The following is a 22,315-nucleotide window of genomic DNA, read 5'->3' on the forward strand; positions in this document are numbered from 1 at the left end:
GCTTCCCTTGACGCAACTGCAGCAGGGAGGATGTGGCAGAAGTGGTGCGACCAGGCTCATCGAATACCTTGCGGAAGGACTCTAGAAAAGCCTGTAGATCCATTACTACTGGGTCATTCCTCTCCCAAAGGGGATTGATCCAAGCCAGCGCCTCCCCAGTAAGGTGTGACATCAGAAAGGCCACTTTGGATCGGTCAGAGGCAAATTGGTGAGGTAAAAGTTCAAAATGCAGAGTACATTGATTTATGAAACCCCGGCACAGCTTAGGGTCACCATTGAAACGTGGAGGGGCTGCAAGGTGCGGTCCAGAACCTGGTACATAGGAAGGTGGCGGGGCAGGAACTGAATTGTTTGGAGCAAGGAAGCTTGATGGTGCTGGGTTTGCAGATGTCAAAACATCCAGGCGCATATTCACATTGCGTAGATAAGACAATATGTGATCCTGACGCTCACGCTGCAGACCCAACTCCTGGTGTAATTCAGTGGTACTAGGAAGGTTCGGATCAGCGGGGTCCATGGCCTGAGCAAACTGTTATGCAAGCGGGTGTGGACCCACTGTGCCACTGACCGGGTATACTCCAGAGGGGCGTGACTAAGCAGCTACCAGGTCTTCGCTAGAGCCTGTGATGGTGAGGATAGGCTTGGGCTGCGGGGTAGCTGCCAGGTGCCACTCCAGAGCAATCCCCAGGCCAGTGGCAGCTGACCACAGGAGTCAGGAAGCAAGGATACAGGACCAGGGCCAGGCGGCAAACAGGCGAAGTCCAGAAACGTAATCCAAGGTCAGGGTCAGGCAGCAAACAGGCAGAATCCAGAAAACGTAATCCAAGGTCAGGGTCAGGCAGCAAACAGGCAGAGTCCAAAAAACGTAATCCAAGGTCAGGGTCAGGCAGCAAACAGGCAGAGTCCAAAAACAAAGGCAAGGTTTGGTACACAGCAAGGCAAACAGACAAAACACTTTAGCACTGAGAGTAATGCAGGTAAGCCAGAGATTGCTCAGGCAACTTCCTGTGGTAGGAGGTGCCTTTAAATACCTGCAGGACATCAGCCATAGGCTGAAGGAAACAGAGGGCGTGTGTGTGTTACCTCAGAGACACACCCACACCAGAGCAAGTCTCAGCATGAAAGAACACTGACATGGAACACAGGTAGTGGATTACCTGAGAGATAGGACCCGGCGCCCGTGCCTGCGATTAGGAGCAGCGGCGCAGCCACGGCCTGCAGTGCTAACAATGCGGTACAACCTCTGCTTGTATCACCTTCTTCTAAGCCGAATAAAATCATAATGCCTATAAAACGTTATTAAAAGAACCTCTTTAACTTTCCAGGCTTCCTCGGTGGATCTTGAAAAGTTTATATCAGATATGGCTTTGCCTATACTTGACAATGAATATGCTACCACTTTAGAAGCACCTTTCATGGATACAGAAATTTCTCTTACTATTAAAGAAGCTCCAGTGAGGAAGAGCCCTGGTTGACATTACACATTTTTTCACAGTATTTTCAGGCATCTCAGACTCCTCCTTGTTTCCCCCTCAAAGCTTAGAAGTGCACATTTTGTTGATCCCAAAACCTGATAAATATCATTCTATTTGTGCTATCTATAGGCCCTTATCTCTTAGTATTTTAAATAATAAATTATTTTCAAAGCTTTTAGCTAATAGGCTTAAAGCGGACCTAAACTTTAAATTTTTACTTTAAACAAAAGTGTAGACAAGCCTTTTATATCAAGACAGAATGGGAGTGCAGAGCCTCCTGGGATACATACGTCACACATCCTGGGAGGCTCTTGGCTGCTCCTTCTGCACATGCCTAATATCAGGCATGGGCAAAAGAAGCCTTTTCTTTAATAGGAGAAACAAAATTGCCGATCTCCCACATGCACAGTGAGATGAGCAATGTTTGTCCCCATCTAAGTCACCCGATCTCGTGCCTGCACAGTGCGAGATTGGGTGACATACGAAGAATAACCCGGGCTAAAGAAGGATACCAGTGCCATACTTACCTCTTCCTCACTAAAGCGCAGGCATCTCTCTCCTGCGCATGGGGGCAGTTCTGAGGGCGTGCCTCTGTTTCCAAGCTTTATCAAATCCGTACAATCTGCTGGCTAACCAGAAAATAGCATCTTGACCATCCAAAAGTTACATATTATGCTAAATTTTCCCATCAAGATCTTTAATAGGAAAGGGTGTGCCCTTTCTCCCCTAGTGTAGGTTAGGTAATGGATCATTTATCCACGGCTCCATAAAAATACAGATTTTCACGATATCATAGTACAGGCCAGGAATATAAATTGGCATTTTTTGCTTATGACTTATTTATGTAGATCGCCTCAATTCATACTTCTATTCTCTCAGTTCTTAAGGAGTTTGATGATTTCAGTGTACTCAGCAACTTTCTTTAGTTAAGTTAATCTTCATAAGTCTGAACTTTTTAACCTCCTGGGCAGTTTATTTTACAGTATATTATAAAAGTATGAATAAAATAAAGTTTGAAACATAAAACCATGGCAAAATAAAAAAACTCATTAAATTTAAAAAAAACTTTTTTTTAGCCAATGTTTCCAGAAAAACCTGAAACCCAGGAGACTCTTTAAAGAGAGGCCACGGCTTTCAGGTAGATGAATAGCGTTCTCATTGTCCCTATCAGCCACTGACTGTTTGATATACTGTAAGTGAGTCAAATCTATTGTATTGGTATGCTTTTGCCTAGGAATGACTAATATATTCAGTTTTTGGGGAAACCAGATTCCCGAGGACTTTTGTGGATAGGAGAAGGGGCGCGCATGCTTCCTGCCCTAATTCCCTAATAATGGGAAGATCCCATGACTATTAAAGGGTCTGGTTTTTCAACATAGTGGGGACCCCACACTGTTTTGTTTCATTTAAAACTCACAAAAAGAGGTGTTTAAGTACCACAATTTTGGATTTTATTATAATGCTAATAAACCCATAAATTGCTATAAAATATTTTGTTTTTTTCTTTGTTTTGTACAAACTTACCATACACAGGATATTACTGTGAGATGTATCCCTGAGGTCACAATGCCTGATTCAACCTGAATTCTGTTTAAAAATACCATATTAAAGACAAAATACTTACTTGTTCTCTTACTTGTTTATCAATGCAAAAAAATATAGCTATAGGAAATCCCTGTAGATGCAGATGTATTGAGAACAGGGTCAGTGCTCACAGAAATGCACACAAGTGACACAGTTCAGACTAAGGAAATATTTGATTATTATCATCTACTAGTGGAAGTTTATTTAAGCTGAGGAACCTGAACACAGCACAGCTAATGTCCAATGTATTCTGTTGTATCATTACTTGGACACTTATTTATAAGAATGGAATATACAAGGCTCACTCAACAGTGCACAAATTAATTGATCATACCATCATACAGGGAAACATGGTTATCACAGGAACAGAAGACACAAAACACAATAAAACCATGTGATTCATGTCACTACCTGTTCCCTAAAGGAGCTCACAATCTAATGCCCCTTTCAGAGTCCAATGTCTGTATCAAAGGACTAGTTTTGGTGGTGACCAATATTCAAAATTTATATAGATAGTGTTCTGTCTGAGATTCACCCCTAAAAGTCCTGAGGGCTTTCTATAGAGCCACCATTCTGCCATGTTTAAAATGAAAAACAAAGGCTTCAATACTTTTTAGTTGGCACTGGGCTATAAAGATTAAATTTTGCTAAAGTATTTTATTAATACCTGCTAAGAGTTCAGGGTTAATTTTAAAGTATATGCATGTGTTGTGTATGTAGTGAAAACCAAAAGGTTCACTTAAAACTTTTAAACTTTGTAGTGGTTAACAATAAAAATTAAAGGTAATTGAAAGTTTTGAAATCAATATTTGTGGGGAAAGCTCACTGCAAATGCAATTTTTTTTGCTCCTTTCATCTCTATTTTCTGCTGTTTGTGGTTGTGGATAACAATGGCAAATCATTGTCTGTGTATAGATAAGTTCCAACCCTTTTTTTAAAGCTCAGCTGATATTATAGCTGATGTTGGTCATGGCCCTCTGTAAAAGATAGAAAGAGGTGTGCCAGCGCGGCAGCCTGCCATCGGATAATCTGAACTTAAAATTTGAAAATCTAAGGGCAGAATAGTTTTATTCAAAGTTAAAATCGACTCTAGTTGGAACTCTCTACCCACCACTAATTAAAATGCTAGTGATGATTATTTCTTCACAATTTCAAATAAAAACACAAAGTGCTGTTACCTGTCTGGCTGATCTCATCCAGAACCGCCAATAAATTAGGATGAGGATGATTCTTCTTTAATGCATAGAGACATTCCAAGAATCCAATCACACCTTCTCTTCCCATGTCCTGAATATCTTGTAACAAACAGTTAGAAAAGGTAGCTGCATCCATTGGCGTCCTTGAAAAGTATTCCTGAAGCAGCTGTGGTGTATATGCATGACATATTAGTGATACAACACACATATATGATACAGTTGTTATATTTACGGTGTTAAGTGTATACAGGTATAGTTTGTTTTATTCTACACAGAGCAATTAACAGTTTAGTCATGTTTTTTTGTGCTCCATTGGGAAGATTTTCCAGTTGATTCCCGTCTGGGGACAAAACAAACCTTTTGAAAGATTTTACTTTAAACCGAACTGAATTGTTAAATTTTCAGTTGTTTCAAGTACTGTTTCAATCCCAGGCCAACAATCAGATGTTACTGATATATAATAAAAAGAAAAGTCTTACATAAAAAAAAAATCTGAATAGATTAGATTTGATGGTTTTCATTCACACCTTATTTCTTTTAGTTTTTTTTTTTTTTAACAAAAACTTAAATATTTAATAAATAAATAAACTAATATAAATATTATAAACATAAATATTCCCCCCTTCCCCCTCCATTTTTTGTCTTCTTGATTAACTTGAAACTTTGTTACACCTACACTACAATATATAAATATCAATATATTACAATTCTACTTGAATAAATTTACACACATTTCAAATAACTTATATTACGGACATTAATATCTCTGCTCACATATTCTTCACTTCAATACATTTCCTCTTAGCCCGCAGTCTCCACCTAGCAGTGGTTTTCACCTCAGACAGTCATAACACATGCCTGCATACCATCCTGCTACTGGCAAAGGAACAGCAGTTGTTAGTATGACTATCAGGATCTCTGGATACAAACAAGTTCCTGTCTTTGTTCCTAACAAATTCCCCAGTTTTGGAGCAAAGGCAAAGAGCGGTTTCTGCGTTCTTCACCACTTCCAACACTCTTCAGTTCCATTCTGAATGAATGACTCGAATATTAACTATTTCTTTGGAACAGAAAAAAAAATATTTCAACCATGTTAAAACTTGTAGCTAGAATGGTCAGATCTTTGGCCATAGAACATCACATTACATGAACATCGGATTTATTAACAGCAGCAGCAGTATCTTTATTCTTACTTCTTCACTTAGAACTTTCCGAGCATCTAGCTCTCTTAGGATGGTGTGACGGTCCAAGTTCCCCAAGATGTGGGTCAGATCATCTCTGTAATACTCAAATATCATCCTCAGAGATGAATCTTGATATGTAGACAGCTGATGGCGGAACTGCCCAATGTCATCTAGAGAAACACATAGAGAATACAATAACAGGTCTGAGGGTGACATTTAGGGCACAAGAAAATTTTCTTACAAATATGTCTTTCTCTTTGTTTGTATACTATTTGTGGATTGATTCATACAATGACATTTTATTGCATGAGGATTAGTGTGCCAGAAAAGTTCGGGTTCAAGTTCGGTGTTTGGGCATTTAATAAAGCTTGTTGAAAGGCTGCAGGGCAGCTAATCAACAAGCTTTTAAGCTGTGGGCACTTAGAAGCCATCACAGCCATGCCTAGTAATGGCATGGTTGTGATTGGCCGGTGCATCATGTGACCCAGCCACTATAAAAGCTGGATCACGTGTAGCACCACCCATCAGCTCTGAGTAGTGCAGGGACAGGAAGCAGGCAGCTGAAGTGAGGGACAGTGTTAGGAATCTCATCTGGCTATTTGTTCTGTTGGTGACTGATAGTGATTTTTTTTGTGGGTGCTATACACCAGCTTTGCACCCCTGACAAATAAATATAATAATTAATGTGGCTGTTAATTCTGTGGGTGACCTATAGCGATTTTTGTGGGTGCAATGCACCATCTTTGCACCCGACACAGAAATATAATAATTAATCTGGCTGTTAATTCTGTGGGTGACCTATAGCAATTTTTTTGTGGGTGCAATCCACCATCTTTGTACCCTGACACAAAAATATAACAGTTATTCTGTCTGTTAGTTCGGTGCGTGACATATTCCCATTTTTTGTGTGAGGTACACCTGCATTGCATACCTGACAGGGAAATAAATATAGTTAATCCGTCTGTTAGTTCGGCGGGTGAAATATACCCAATTTTTGTGTGAGGTACACCTGCATTGTATACGTGACAGGGAAATTTATATAGGTAATCAGTCTTTTAGATTGGTGGGTGACATATTCGCATTCTTGTTGTGAGGTACACCTGCACTGCATACCTGACAAGGAAATAAATATAGTTAATCCTTCTGTTAGTTTGGTGGGTGAAATATACCCAATTTTTGTGTGAGGTACACCTGCATTGCATACGTGACAGGCAAATTAATATAGTTAATACGTCTGTTAGATTGGTGGGTGACATATACCCAATTTTTGTGTGAGGTACACCTGCACTGCATACGTGACAGGGAAGTTAATATAGTTAATCCATCTGTTAGTTTGGTGGGTGGCCTCAAAGAATGGGGAGAGCATCAAATAAGGGACGTGGCCCTGGTCGTGGTGCTGCTGGTGTTGGTGGAGCTCCTGTTGCAGGGAGAGGACGTGGTCAATCTGTGCCAGCTACACGCCCAAATGAAACACCTTCCTCAGGTGCACGTAGAACGTTCAGCGTTATTTTTTGGCCTGAATACTGTTGTACGAATGGTGAGGCCAGAACAAGTAGAGGCTGTAGTAGATTGGGTGGCTGACAGTGCCTCCAGTTCCTTCACATTGTCTCCCACCTGGTCCCCTGCTCAAAGCACAGAGTTGGCACCTGCAGCCCATGGGCATCTGTCTTTCACCTCACCCTCTTGCAAATCAGCCAAGCAGTCTGATGCCCCAAGTCATGCAGGAGTCTCTTATGCTTTTTGATGACTTCGCTGTCAGGGTTCCCGTGGGCCGTACACATAGCCCTGCCCCAGAAGTGGAAGAGATTGAGTGCATCGATGCCCAACCACTTATGTTTCAGGATGTGGACATGGGAGGACCACCGCAGCACGCCTCTGATGATGACAAAACACAGGTGCCAACTGCTGCAGCTTTCTGCAGTGTGCAGACCGGCAAGGAGGGCAGGGTGATGTGGATGGATGATGAGGTCCTAGACCCCACATGGAATCAAGGTCATGCGAGTGACGTGTGCAGTTCGGAGGAAGGTACCCATGGTAGCGTTCAGCTGTCCATCTCCCGAACACTGGAGAGAAAGAGGAAGTACCCCCCTACCCACCCACGATCCCGGGCCCTGAATGCAAGCATTTCAAAATTCCTGGCCTTTGAAATGCTGTAATTCTGTCTAGTGGAGACGGAGACTTTTAAAAACCTTACGGCGGTGACTTTCCCGCAGTACGTGGCTCCTAGCCGCCACTACTTTTCCAGGCGAGCCATCCCTACCCTGCACAACCAAGTGGCGGACAAAATTAGGTGTGCACTGCGCAACGCCATCTGTGGCAAGGTCCACATAACCACCGATACATGGACCCTAACTGCACACTGGGTAAATGCAGTGATGGCTGGGCTGTGGCGGATAGCAGTTTGGCGTATGTCCTTCCTCCACTGAGGATTGCAGGACGTTTCTCTTTGCCTCCTGTTGCCTCGTCCTCCTACTCCGCTTCCTCCCCTACCACCTCCTCATCCGGTCAGAGTAACACCTTCACCACCAACTTCAGCACAGCCAGGGGAAACGACAGCAGGCTGTTTTGAAACTCATCTGCTTGGGGGAAAAACCCCTCACCGCACAGGAGCTGTGAACGGGCATGGAACAACAGACCGATGACTGGTTGGTCATGCCTGCCCTGGTGGTGTGCGATAACGGGCAAAATCTAGTAGCAGCGCTGGGCCTAGCCAGTTTGACGCACATCTCTTGCCTTGCGCATGTGCTGAATTTGGTAGCGCAAAGGTTCCTGAAGAATTACCCCGATATGTCAGAGCTGCTGCAGAAAGTGCGGGCCATCTGTTCGCGCTTTCAGCATTCTCACCCTGCTGCTGCTCGCCTGTTTGCGCTGCAACGTAACTTCGGCCTTCCCGCTCACCACCTCATATGCGACGTACCCACAAGGTGGAACTCTACCTTGCACATGCTGGAGAGACTGTGCGAGCAGCAGCAGGCGATAGTGGAGTTTCAGCTGCAGCACGCACAGGTGAGTCGCTCTGCGGAACAGCACCACTTTACCACCGAGTGGGCCTCCATGGGGGACTTGTGTGCCGTGTTGCGCTGTTTGTAGTACTCCACCAACATGGCCAGTGCCAATGACGCCGTCCTCAGCGTTACTATCCCACGTCTATGTCTCCTTGGAAAAACACTTCGGGCGATGAGGGAAGAGGATGTGGCACAGGAGGAAGAGGGATCGTTTCCACGGTTATCAGGCCAGTCATTCACAAGTGGCTCGGAGGGTGGGTTCCTGCACCAACAGAGGCCAGGTACACAACTGTCCAGCCAGGGCACAGTTCTGGAGGATAATGAGGAGGAGGAACTGAGTTTACAGCAGGGTGGCACCCAAAGCCGCTCATGGGCATCACTGGAGCGTGGCTGGGGGAATACAGAGGACACAGACGATACACCTCCCACAGAGGACAGCTTGTTGTTGCCTCTGGGCAGCCTGGCACACAAGTGAATACATGCTGCAGTGTCTACACAACGACCGCTGAGTTGCCCACATTCTAACCAGTGCTGATTACTGGGTGGCCACCCTGCTGGATCCCTGCTACAAGGACAACGTGCCATCCTTAATTCCATCACTGGAGCGTGATCAAAAGATGCGCCAGTACAAGCGCACCCTGGTAGACGCGCTGCTGATGGCATTCCCACCTGACAGCGGGGGCTCAGTGGAAGCACAAGGCGATGGCAGAGGAAGAGGAAGAAGTCGCCAACGCAGCTGGGGCACCACCAGCACCTCAGAAGGGAGGGTTAGCATGACCAAAATGTGGAATACTTTGTCAGCACTCCCCAACAACCAGCACCACCAGCTGATACAGAACGTCTTAGCAGGAGGCAGCAATTCAGCAACATGGTGGAACAGTACGTCTACACAAGTCTACACGTACAGACTGATGGGTCTGCCCCATTCAACTTCTGGGTCTCCAAGTTGGGCACATGGCCTGAGCTTGCCCTTTACGCCTTGGAGGTGCCGGCCTTCCCTGCGGCCAGTGTATTGTCTGAATGTGTGTTTAGCATGGCAGGGGGCTAATCACAGACAACCGCAGCCGCCTGTCCTCAGCCAATGTGGACAAGCTCACGTTCATTAAAATGAACCAGGCATGGATCCCACAGGACTTGTCCGTACCTTGTGCTGAATAGACAAGTATGCCGGCCGCACCCAGCCATTGGTTTACTCCTCCACACTTTCTCTTTGCATTCTCTTTTCTATTTCCCAATGTTTTTGGGGTCTTCCTAAATTTATAAAAAAAAAAAAAAAATGAAAAAAAAACAAAAACAGTGTTGGCTGCCTCCTCTTCCACCACTGCTTCTACTTACATCGCGTCCACCACCTACTACTTCACTTTGACCTCCGCCTTCCAATTTAACGATTATTATTTTTAAATTTTTTTCTATTCTGGTTTTTTATGTCATTTCCCTATCCACATTTGTTTGCAGGACAATTGTCCTGCTCTTACCTCCATTTTTGCTCCTTTTGCATCCCTCTAGCCCTTATTATGAATATTTTACAGGCATTTTAGTGCCCCAAAGTTCGGGTCCCCATAGACTTCAATGAGGTTCGGGGTCAAGTTTGGGTCCCGAACCCAAACTTTGAGCCGAAGTTTGTCCGAACCCGAAATTCCAGGTGTTCGCTCATCCCTAGTGAGGATTTTATTAAGGGGAAAAAAATATTGAGGAACAAAATAGATTACATCAGAGACCTGATCAGCTATTGTGATCTTAGAACCATTTAAAGAAAAAGTCCAATAACTCCCCATTCCCCATCTCTAATATTCTATACCAAACTTTTAGTCACTATATCTGCTGTCCAGCTTTCCCTTTAGTCTTGTACAGTTGTACAGGTTCAGCTACTAAAATTTAATTTCTTTCTCTAATTTCCTTGCACTCAGTGTGCTTCTAAAAAAAATACATTAGAAGCTGCAGCACACCAGATAGTGCCTCCTCATTTCTTGGCAGGAGGACATCCAGTATCATCTAGCTCGTCCCTCCCCAGCATGACTGTCCCTAGCCCCATTCCTTTTATCTATTGGATCTCAGTTCTTTTATTCCTGGAGACTCAGAATCACAAGGGGGCATTCCCTGGACAGTTGGCATGCAAATACAGCTGCTTAAGAAAGTCAGTTCTAGCAGACTGACATCCAGCCATCAAGACATTTTGATATATGATTAACTCCTCTCAAGAGCCAGACCCCTCCTCACATGAAGGCTTTTGAGAGAAGTACTGTTATGTTTTTAAGAAACTACATACAGCTCTCTCAGTCCTTCCCACCAGCCATGACCTGCCTGCATTGCATAGTAAAGCAGAGAAACCCAGTAAATGGCTCACAAATATATAATTAAATCAGAAAGCTTGATTTAATATTCTCATAAGCATGTTGAGGAGTCCTTACCTACCCCCTTATACACCACAATTAAACAGAAAATAAACAGAAAATTAAACAAACAAAAATATTTTGAACATCTCTCATGTATATCTTTCAGTTACATGTTTTACACTCCATGTACTGGAGACTGGGTGATATTTTCTCTGAGAAGTGATATAGGCAGAAACTAAAACAACTGATGATCTAGTCCTTTCCATAAATATTGTGAAATACAAGTAATGTACCACAGGATTTGTGGATATTGTGTTCCAAAGGTTCAACCTGATTAACCACAGCAATTCAATAGCATACAGGACGTATAAGAAATAGGAACCTACTAACTGTCTTTGGTTCATGGAAGCCTTAGGGACTTCTTCCAGAATGATGGAACATTGGTCTATGTCTAATCAGTCAAACACAGGACAACTCAATACATTTAGGCATGGAGTAATTGACAAGCCGATCATTGATCATCAGAGTGGAAAACTAAATTGACTTTGATTGTGGCATGACTATTGGTGCAAGACAGGTTGGTTTGAATATTTCAGAAACTGTTGATCAGCTGGGATTTTCATTCACAACCATCTTTAGTTTTTACATACCATGGACCAAAAAACAAAAACTTCTTAGTGAGTAGAAGTTCTTTGGCTGAAAAGACCATGATGATGCCAGTGGTCAGAGGAGAAAGGTCAAACTGGCTAAAATTGATAGAAAGGTAACAGTAACTCAAATAACCACTTGTTACAACCAAAGTTTGCAGAAGAGCATCTCACACACCTAACGTTGAAGCAAATGAGCTACAGCAGCAGGAGACCACACTGGGTGCCACTCTTGTCTGCCAAGAACAGGCACCTGAGGCTACAGTTTGCAAAGTTTTACCAAACTTGGACAATAGAAGATTGGAAAAATGTTGCCTGGTCTGATGATTCCTGATTTCTGCTGTAACATTTGGGTGTTTGGTTCAGAATTTGGTATCATTAACATGGATCCATCCTGCCTTGTATCTATGGTTCAGGCTAGTAGTTGAGGTGTAATTGTGTAGGAGATATTTTTTGGCACACTTTGGGCCTTTTGGTACAAACAGCACAATATAAATGCCACAGCCTTACTGACTGACCATGTCCATCTTCTAAATGCTACTTCCAGCAGGATAACACATCATGTCAAAAAGCTCAAATCAACTCAAACTGATCATATGGGCAGCACGGTGGCTCAGGGGTTAGCACTCTTTGCAGCACTAGGTCCCAGGTTTGAATCCCAGCCAGGACACTGTCTGCATGGAGTTTGCAGGTTTTCCCCTTCTCTGTGTGGGTTTCCTCCAACTGGGTACTCCAATTTCCTCCCACAAATTGTGGTTAGGTTAATTGGCTTCCCCCTAAATTGATGATATATGACTATGATAGAGACATTAGATTGTGAGCTTGTTTGAGGGACAGTTAGTGACATGACTATGGTCTTTGTACAGTGCTGTGTAATATGATGGTGCTAAATAAATACTGTATAATAATAATCATGCCAATGAGTTCATTGCACTCAAACAACCACCACAGTTACCATATTTCAATCCAAAATTGCACTTTTGGGATATACTTGAATGGGGGATTTGCACTATGGATGTGCAGCTGACAGATGTGTAGCAACTTGAGTAATGTCATGTCAATAAGGACCAAAATCCTCGAGGCATTTTTCAAATACCCTGGTGAATGCATGTAATACACCCTTTAGTAGAAGAAGTAGAAGAGCATGTATTATCACCAAATAGGGCCACTACATCTGAGAACTGGTAAGCTACAATGTAATACATTTCTGTTGTTGAGTTTATCTATACTTTAAAAAACTGCTTTTTTTTTTGCTTTGTGTAATAAGTCATATTTGTCTAAAACTGATCATATAAAGGAATAAATGACAAACAGTTATTGATTTCTGCTCACCTGGTCTAAAGATTGCTCCCAATCCCCCAAACATCTTTTCCAAAGCTGTGGGATCTTCTACACCAGAATTCCAGCCACCACTCTGCACCCCTAGACACACCAACACCATCATTGTCATCATCATCATATATAACAGATTTTTATATACCAATAGATTAAAATAAAAAATGCTCCTCCATTGACCTACTAATGATTTTCTCTCATAACCTCATCACACGCACAGCTCCAAGACTTCTAGAGCCGCCCCAATTCTCTGAAATAGTCTTCCCAATCCTTTTCGACTTGCTCCTACTTTCTGCTCCTTTAAAAGAGCGCTCAAAACCCATTTTTTCAAACTTGCCCACCAATCTTCTTCTGTCTTTTGAAACCGTACTTTCCACCACTACATATCTCCCAACCTATTGTGTTTAATTCCCCCACCTACTAAATTGTAAGCTCTTCAGGGGAAGGGTCCTCTCCTCCTGTGTCACTGTCTGTATTTGACTGTCATTTGCAACCCCTATTTAATGTACAGTGCTGCATAATATGTTGATGCTATATAAACCCTGACTAATAATATTAATAATAATAATAATATAACATTACAACATAACATTATCATTTTTCCTATTAACCACCTGGGCGTTACACTGATGTCTGGATTTCTGTACCAAAAGCGGTACACTGTTTTTCATGATTTTTTTTTTTTAAATTGTAGACCTGTAACTTACAGAAATATGTCCGAACAAGGGTCTAGTAGATATCATGAATATAAAAAAATGTTTGAAACACACAATCATGTATAAAAACATATTTACTTTAAATAAAATTAAATAAAATACACAAAAATTAGCTTAAACAAGAATACATAAATCAAAAATACTGAAAATGTGATAATTCGGTATACTGTATAGTAATATATTTTTCTAAAAACCTCCCTAGTGTCCAACAGTTCAGCGTCACATACCTATAGACAAAACCACATAAATATATTTTGTATTATTTTGTATTGGATTGGATACAGGACTTGGTATTTAATCCAATAGAAAATATTTGAATTTCCCGCTACGACCCCCATCGACGGGCGCACACACGGACATCATCAGGAATCGCCGAGGGACGCGTACGCGAACACCGGGTATTCTAATTCTTTCCAAACTTCTGTACTTCCATGCAAAAAGTGGTAAATTTTTTGCATGGAAATTTATTTTAGATTGTAGGCTATAATTACCCGAATTACTGAATAATTACTTATAATTCACCTAATTACCGCATACCTCACCGAAATATGCCCAAAATTTTATAAATTTATTAATACATTTTTTTTTTTATAAAACATAAAAAAAATCTTTAAATAAAAAAAATAGTGTATAATGTAATGTACAGTAGCCTATATAATATATATATAATACAATTATATATATATTATATAATGATTTATTTGTATTGCACTCAATACAGCTTTTTTGTATTGAGTTCAATGCAAAGGAACTGAATACAAAATTTTGAATTTCCCGCCCCGCCTCCCGCACCGACGCATGCAGCGACGTCACCGGGAAACCCCGGTGATCGTCACTGCACTCGCCGGATGAAGACAGAAGACATCTCCGGAGGAGCTGCGGGGAGAAGGTGAGTATTTTTTTTTTCGATCGACGCTGGACAGAACGAATCATCGCAGCGGGGACCAGGTAAGTGTTAGGGATTTACACAGTAAGAAAAGTTCGGGTTTATCGATTTTTGTAAAATCGATAGACCCGAACCAAGGTCGGGTTTACTGGCCAGCTTGTTAAAGGAGTACCAATTCTATCTTTAGTGCTGAAAGAACATAAACATTAAAATGATCCATATTATTCCCAATTTGTGCTGCAATAGGGATCTTATGTTTACCTAAAAACAATGCATCAATTTCAAATAGAACCAAATGGAGTCAGCACCATCTTTAAAGAATAAACATCTCAAAGTCCCATCACATTTAGGAAACATTTTAAGTTCCTATGTACATACATGTTGGAATTATTGTTAGGTAATTTCTTCCTCCTGATTATAAAGCATGTGAGCAGGAGTGGCTGTGTGAGATAGGAGTTCCTGCCCTTCCCAGAGCCATAGCAGTGTTAGAACATGTATTTAGTGCCTCTTCCCTGTTAGATTATTGTTTAAGAGAGAATTCTGGCAAACCAACAGGTAGTTTTTGAACTTATCAAACAGATATAACAAAATCTTTTGATGGCAAATATGAAGTTTGTTGTAAGGGACTACATACATACTAGTACATAGTAACTTTAACAGATATTCTTTATACCTTGCTGCACAGGTAACAAAATTCATACAGTGAAAACTTTTTGTAGAGCTGAAATATAACATTGGCATTTTACATTACTTCCAGCCCACTAGAAGTTCCGTCAAAGTAAACGCCCATCCTTCCTTCTCCATGGTAGTAATTATTGTTGTTATTGCTATAAAACAAGACAATGGGGACAAGTCTCCCCATTCAAGTCTAGTGCTGAATTAGCTGCCTTCAGCAGCCAATCACAAAGCATTAGAGGTGAATAGGAAGACTTGTCCTCATTTGTCCTCTAGTGCCTGGGAAACCTACACTGTCAGGAGTCCCACGGCTGTGCTCATGTCATGAATGCAGCCATAGGAATCATCCTTTTATTGTGGGATAACCTGTAAAAAAAAAAGTTTAAGTTACAGAAAACACACATATTCAATAAAATACTTTACCAATAAAGCCTCGTCCTATTTTTAAGGAGTCTCCTTATTAAAGGGAGCTTCCAGATTCCAAAGTCCTCCTAAAAACGATTATAAAGGCCCCCACTGTTTTCAATGAAAGCTTTCATAAAAAGCTTGTAAGCGTTTTCAAGCGGTTTCCTGCATTTAAGTTTTAAAACGTTGCAAGTAACGTTTTCTATATCCCTCAAAAACGTGCCTCAAGGAAACGTCCTGGTGTAGAGTAGCTAAGTGTAATAAATAAGAATTCCAACATGGGCTTTTAAAGCCTCAGGTTAAACGCTGGGGAAAACGTCCGTGTAGACTAAGCCTTAGGCAGGTAACCATGGTGGGGTGTCAGGGGAAGGCGCGATCCAAGATAGCTTCCCACATGCAGATGAGAAACCTACAATCTACAAATTATCAATCAGTATTACCAATGTGTCATATATGTAGCTGTATAGTACTCACATTATTGTACACAGAACAAACATTGTACACAGAACATGATTGTGTTTCATCTTACCAAGCGCAAATAGGGAGAGATTTCAGGATTAGACAATCTGCAGATTGCTCTTATGATACATCTGGATGATCCATCCTGTGTCTTGTAGTTGTCCTTATTTAGAGGAATATAATCAGCTTTTTCTTAAAGGTCCTTTTGTGAGGGGCAGCTTAGCCCAAAATGGAGAATGCAAAGGGCGGGGTATAGGAATGTATGTAAATGTAAATGCTTTCAGTTTCTATATTTCATCACTTCTGCCTGCAGGTCTGCACAGAATTTGCAGATGAGTTATCATGATGATAAATGTATCACTGAGAGATGATGGAAGCTGCTATTGCTGTTACTAGCTACTCCATAAAGGCTCAAAATCTGCCTCAGTCATATGTCTTTACCTTCCCTGGCGGTGTTCCCAAGTGTGGCTCGGGGTTAATTTTCAGAATGTACAAACTCCTTGAAGATAACTTCCTGCCTGAGATTAAAACCTGGGACCTAGTGCTGAAAAGACCAGAAGGATAACCTCGGAGCCACCTTGCCACCATTGAAAACTGTTTTTAATTAAAAAGTAACCCGTGTTTTTCTGATGGAAAAATTTTCATTTTTCATTCTTTGTGTTGCGCAATTTTTTTGTTATATATCATGTACTCTCACATAAATATTGTTTTATGTTTCACATTATATATTGTTACTTTCATCTTAATGCAGTGTCGATATATACATATAGATGTTGTAGTAGCACCTCTGTGGACATAGTTGATCAGCTTCAATGTGTTACTATATTATGATCATAGTCATGTTTATATGTCTTTTTCTACGCAAATATAACATGGTCTGTAATGCTTTTTCTACAGATACATATTGTCTAAATCTACTCTTCTATTCTCCATAATTGACACACCGACTATTCACATTATATTTTTTGACACATATTATACTTAACACCATTTTATCACATTTATGTTCTTCAGCTTGCATTTTTTGCTTATTTCAACATGTTTATAAGGATGCTGTTACAGGCAATCAGGTCCTTCACTTGGACTGACTGCAGGCACCACATCCTTCTGCATAATACAACCTACATGTACGTAAATCTTTTTATATATCCTTACCTTTACTTTTATTCTTCCTGTTGACAAGTGTGTTCATCAAGTAATTAATTAATTTAATATTAATATAATAATTTATACTGATTTTCCTCAGATTAACAATTTCTAGAACAATCAATTTTGTGACACAGGATTTTGTGCTTACTATCCTATCCCTCTAGAGACCCTAGAATTCTGGTTTCCAAGTAATTTGTCATATAACTGAAATTACATTTACCTGGAATTACATTTACCAGGTACATAATATATTCAAATTGGAGCTAGGACGCCCCCTACTGACCATTTAAAACTGCTATATGAATAAATTATTATGTCTATTTTACTATAGATAAAATCTTGGTTGTTAACTCCATCCCCATAAAGGTACTATCACCTTCAATTTTAGGTAGACACCCGTGATCTAATCTACCTATACGAATTTAACCTAAAAAGTAAGTGGCTAGAATAATTATAATAATAATTATTCCATTCCTTATCGTTTTCATCCACAACTATTACATATTAATAAACCAAATTTTGATATATATGATTGTCCTTACTCTTTAAGGGATTTTATTTTTAAATTTCCAGGGGGAAAGTTTGCCGATATCAGGCCCTCCTCCCTCTAATATGTTTAGCCATCTGCAGCCACAAATATTTAACTAAGTCCCAATGCTCTAAATAACATGTATTATTATGAGCATTGTCATCTCTGAATAATATCACCTAAGATATTCTTGTAATTTAGTCACCTTTTTTGGAATCACTTACCTGAGCACATTTTACATCTGATCAACTCCCTTGCTCTCATCTAACATTCCTGCATGAACTACAGTGACAATGTAAGTTTCTTTTCTTTAACTATATACACACTGACCAATAGACATATTTCAGTACATATCAACCCTAAACTACATTATATATATTTTTTATATATTTCATCTACGAGTCTGTTTTTAAGTTGTATTAATACTCCTTTACAAGGATCATGGATATTTATCTTATATATACTTGTATTCATATTAAGTCTGGCTTTGTTGACTCCCTCCTGCAGGTACTTGCCAACTGGCAGCGGCAGCATGGTTCCACTTTATTGTTATGTACAGTAGCCCTCAGCCCCTCTCAGGAGGCATGTCAGAGGGACAAGGTGTCATTGTTGTGTTTTCCTGGAAAAGGGAGACAGAGGGTGTCACAGAAAAGGTTCAGTTCTGTCTGCAACAGGTTACATTCCTGGGAATGCTTTTAACCCCAGAATACCAACTGCTGGCCCCCAGCCATGTACATGCCATTACCAGTCTGCCTTGCCCACAGACAAAGAAACAGCTCCTCAGCTTTTTTGGCATGATCAATTTTTGCAGACCCTGGATTCCTGACTGCTCGTATTGGGACTCACAGCCCAGTCCTAGTACCACCCCAGTGCCCCTAATAACATTCAATGGTCTGATAAAATGACTAAAGCATTTGTGGTGTTAAAAGAATCCCTGACCTCCGCCCCTGCATTGGGAATGCCGAATTTCAATGTACCATTTGTATTGTATGCAAGAGAGTATTGTAAAACCATGGCTGCTGTGCTTGCTCAGATGCATGGAGGTAAATTGTGGCCTGTGGCATATGTCTCTAAGACCCGACCACTAGCCCCCCGATACACTTCTTGCCATCCGAGCTTCCACTGAAACCAACACACTTCTAACACAATTACAGTCCTTCGCCACCCCACAGGACATTGAATTCTGGGAAAAGGAAGGATTGACCCTAGATTCCTTTGGAATCTGGTCAAAAGGAAGGATAGTAGGGCTGCCCCAAATAGCAGGACCCCTCATTGTTTTCAAATGCATGGTATGGGACACAAGAAATACACAAGCAATTTTGTGCCCAGAATTTAAAGGAACACACACAAAACATACTTTCTCGCTGTTTAACATGTGCCAGAAATAATGTGCAAGGGAAGAACCAGGACAACATGAACATTTGTTACCTCCACAGGGTCCATTTCAAGAGTTACAAATTGACTTCACACACATGCCAAAGGCTTCCAAATGGATGTCAATAATGTTAGTAATTACAGACTGATTCAGCGTGTGGGTAAAAGCTTTTGTAGTCAGGAAAGAAAATGCAAGGACAGTAGCTAAGATACTATGCAAGGAGATCATCCCCAGATTTGGATGCCCGGTGAGAAAAAGCTCAGACAATGCAACTCCATTCACTTCCAATTCACACAGGAGATTTAAAAAATGATGAACATAGAATGGAAGGTCCACATCCCATATCACCCCCAGAGTGCTGGAGTAGTAGAAAGGACAAATAGGACACTGAAAGACGAAGACAAACTTAGGAAATTTACTGGAGGGACATTCCATAAGTGGAACCAATACCTACCAGCCGTACTATCAGAAATAAGAATGACACCCAACCCAGTTATGAAGCTGTCACCTTTTGAAATTTTAATGGGAAGACCTTTTCCCACCCCCTGGGCTACAGACCCTTTATCTTTAATACCCAGGGATCTCCAAAAAATCCAAGACCAATGTGTAGCTAAATTTATTGAAAATTGAACACCAACTACGGAGATATCTCTCTCTCTTTTCCTTTCCCTACAGATCAACTGACGCACCCATTCAAGCCCGGAGACGTGTTTGTTAAAGCTCTGCACAAGCACAAATCCTTGGAACCAACCTTTGGACCTCCGGTCACCATGCACGCCATCACTAGAACAGCCGTGCTGACCAGTGGAGGACCCACCTGGATACACGCTTCAAGAGTGAAAAAGGCACCGCCGATCCAACTGCCAGGATGATGCTACTTGATCCACGAGTACCAGCCCGGATGCTTGTCTGCAGTTTTGGAGCCCTAATTATCATATTCTGTCCTGTACAACTTGCCACTATCATCCTCAAGACTTGCCCTTTGTTTGTCCCCAAACAAGCCATAACCTAAAGAATTACTCTACTCTGTCCATGCACCAGCGATTACTTAAGTATAGTGATTGGACTGATTTCCAGGGTAACATATGGAAACGTCTTGCCAAAGAAATATATAATAGTTCTAGTTTTTGTCTATCTGATATGCATAGTACTCAAGATATGGTTACTTCTTGTTTGATTGCTGTCTCTACTCCAATCAGCATGCTGCTTAGAGTCTTTAGCAATATCTATAATGACACTGAGGTTATTGAAAGTGATATACGTTTATCTCATGAGCCCTTTAACTTTTGTAATACCTGTCAAACCTATGACTCCCTGAAATTGTTACTGTCAATATGAAAATCACGAATCATTCATCTTCCTTTAGTTATGTATGCCGAAGAACCTGAGGCTGTTTATAAGCATGTAAAGGAACAAAGGTATGAAGGCAGGTAGTTATCCTTTGTTCAAGGATAAAGGAAGGGAACTGAAAGGAATATAATTTTGCTGAGTTTTGCATTTAAGTTGTTTTTGTGTCCTTGCTATATTTTGCAAATAATTGAGTTGTGTCTGTAACTAGTTATATCCTCCTTATCAGTAGGTCAATATTTGCTCCATCCTTACCTTGAAGCTTCTTACCTTGAAACATCTTGCTCAGAGAAGTTGTTAATTAAGTTTCTTGTTACTGACTAACTTCCAAGTGTCTTCCACCTGGTTGTCTGACTATATAAACTGTGATGTGATAATAAAGATTTGAGAAGAAGTGATATAACTACATATGCTTAAGATGCGTGTTGTGTTAATCACTGCTCCCAACGCATTGAAAACAGAGGTCACGATAGGGAAATATTGGTTTGGGATCAATAGGAAATCGCCTTAAAAGGAGTGGAATTTGGTACAAAAAGGGAAGACAACTTCACACTTTCGTGATCGTCACACAAAGTTTGCAGATTATTACAAGGTGGAAAACGAATTTGGCTTCTGTACCGATGTGAGTGGTCTGACGAAGGAGTTAGGTTGTGAATACATACCAGAGTAGTGGAGATTGTTCATAGACTCGAGCAAAGCAAGTTTGAAAGCTGTATTGCTGCATAAAGTTAACGAAAAACCTTCTGTTCCTCTTGCTCATGCCGAGGAAATGAAAGAGACATACAAATCCATGGATTACCTATTCAGAAAACAAGCAAAACTTTTGTGGTGACCTGAAGGTGGTGGCACTCCGTGAACACACTGTTGGCCAGTACAACGTGAAGCATAAATCACTCATTAATCCACAAAAAGTTCACCTTCCGCCACTTAATATTAAACTTAGATTATTGAAAAACTTTGTCATTGCAATGGATCGTGATAGTATGGGTTTTCAGTAACTGAAGGACAAGTTTGGAAAAGTTATAACAGATGGTAACTGAAAGCAGGCATTGTTGTTGGTCCCCAAATCTGCAATTTAATACGTGATGCCACATTCGGAGACAAACTCAAGCCACTTGAACTTGCTGCTTTGGATTCATTTGTACTAGTTGCACTAAACTTTCTGGGCAACCAGCAAGCTGAAAATCATGCTGAACTCGTGAACAACATGCTAAAAGCATAATATCAACTTGGCTGCCAAATGTTACTTAAAATTAGTTTTAAATTAATTATATTTGGGTGATGTGAGTGATGAACAAAGGGGAACGTTCCATCAGGACATTCCTGTTATGGAAACAAGATATTAAGGCCCGTGCAACCCCAAAATGATGAGCAACTACTGCTGGTTTCTGCAATAGGAGACAGCGGAGAGCCACAAATGCAAAAGCAAGTGCCTGAAACACTTCTGATGTGTACATGTGTGTTGAACAAGGAGTCAGGTTAATTATGTGTAATTGTTTATGTTGTTGCAACACAAAACCACCTTTTCATAATGTCAAATTTGTATTAAGCACACTTGATTCAGTATAGGACACATGGATTACATCAAGTAGCACACAATTTGTTTTGTGATGCAGTGTCATGAATTAAAATATACACAATCCTATTAAGCTCGCCAAAAAAGCCTGCCTTTCTCTCTTCTCACTATACATTTATTGTCAATCACAGGCTTGACAAACAACCAATAGTCTAGGGTCTTAGTAAAAAACCTTTATTTCATTATAAAAAAATGATTGCGTACAGGATAATAATGGATAACCGTACATTTTAAGAATGTGGTGACTACATTAGTAGCTGTCTCTAACTTGATATTGCCTATTATGGCAGGCGCAGCACCATGAGGTGCCTTGTGCGCTGTGGCATTAGAAGAATTATTATCTCTGTCTCTCTTTATTCTTATCAGACTGTCTTTACTCTATAATTCCTCTAATACCGTTCCATAAAAGTAGTAGGTTTAAAGATGCTGCCTCTTGCTC

The 22,315-nt window shown here is 40.8% G+C and overlaps 1 protein-coding gene across 6 annotated transcripts in view; it reads right to left on the reverse strand.

The window, feature by feature from the left end:
• LOC140342700 (NACHT, LRR and PYD domains-containing protein 3-like) overlaps positions 1-21,292 on the reverse strand; it is a 65,050-nt gene extending 43,758 nt beyond the window's left edge. Inside the window, exons 1-4 of one of the 6 annotated variants that reach the window (XM_072429037.1) lie at positions 20,963-21,187; positions 12,757-12,846; positions 5,449-5,609; positions 4,238-4,421 (exon numbers count right to left, since the gene is read on the reverse strand). In XM_072429037.1, the coding sequence (XP_072285138.1) occupies positions 4,238-4,421; positions 5,449-5,609; positions 12,757-12,846; positions 20,963-20,984 (457 nt within the window). In that variant the 5' untranslated portion in view covers positions 20,985-21,187. Of the gene's footprint in view, positions 1-4,237; positions 4,422-5,448; positions 5,610-12,756; positions 12,847-15,970; positions 16,137-20,962 lie in introns of those variants that run through there. The other 5 variants (XM_072429042.1, XM_072429039.1, XM_072429038.1 and 2 more) reach the window with 5 other exon arrangements.
• Positions 21,293-22,315: the final 1,023 nt, after the last annotated feature.

This window comes from Pyxicephalus adspersus, chromosome 12 (genome assembly GCF_032062135.1).
Source record: "Pyxicephalus adspersus chromosome 12, UCB_Pads_2.0, whole genome shotgun sequence".
NCBI lineage: Eukaryota > Metazoa > Chordata > Amphibia > Anura > Pyxicephalidae > Pyxicephalus > Pyxicephalus adspersus.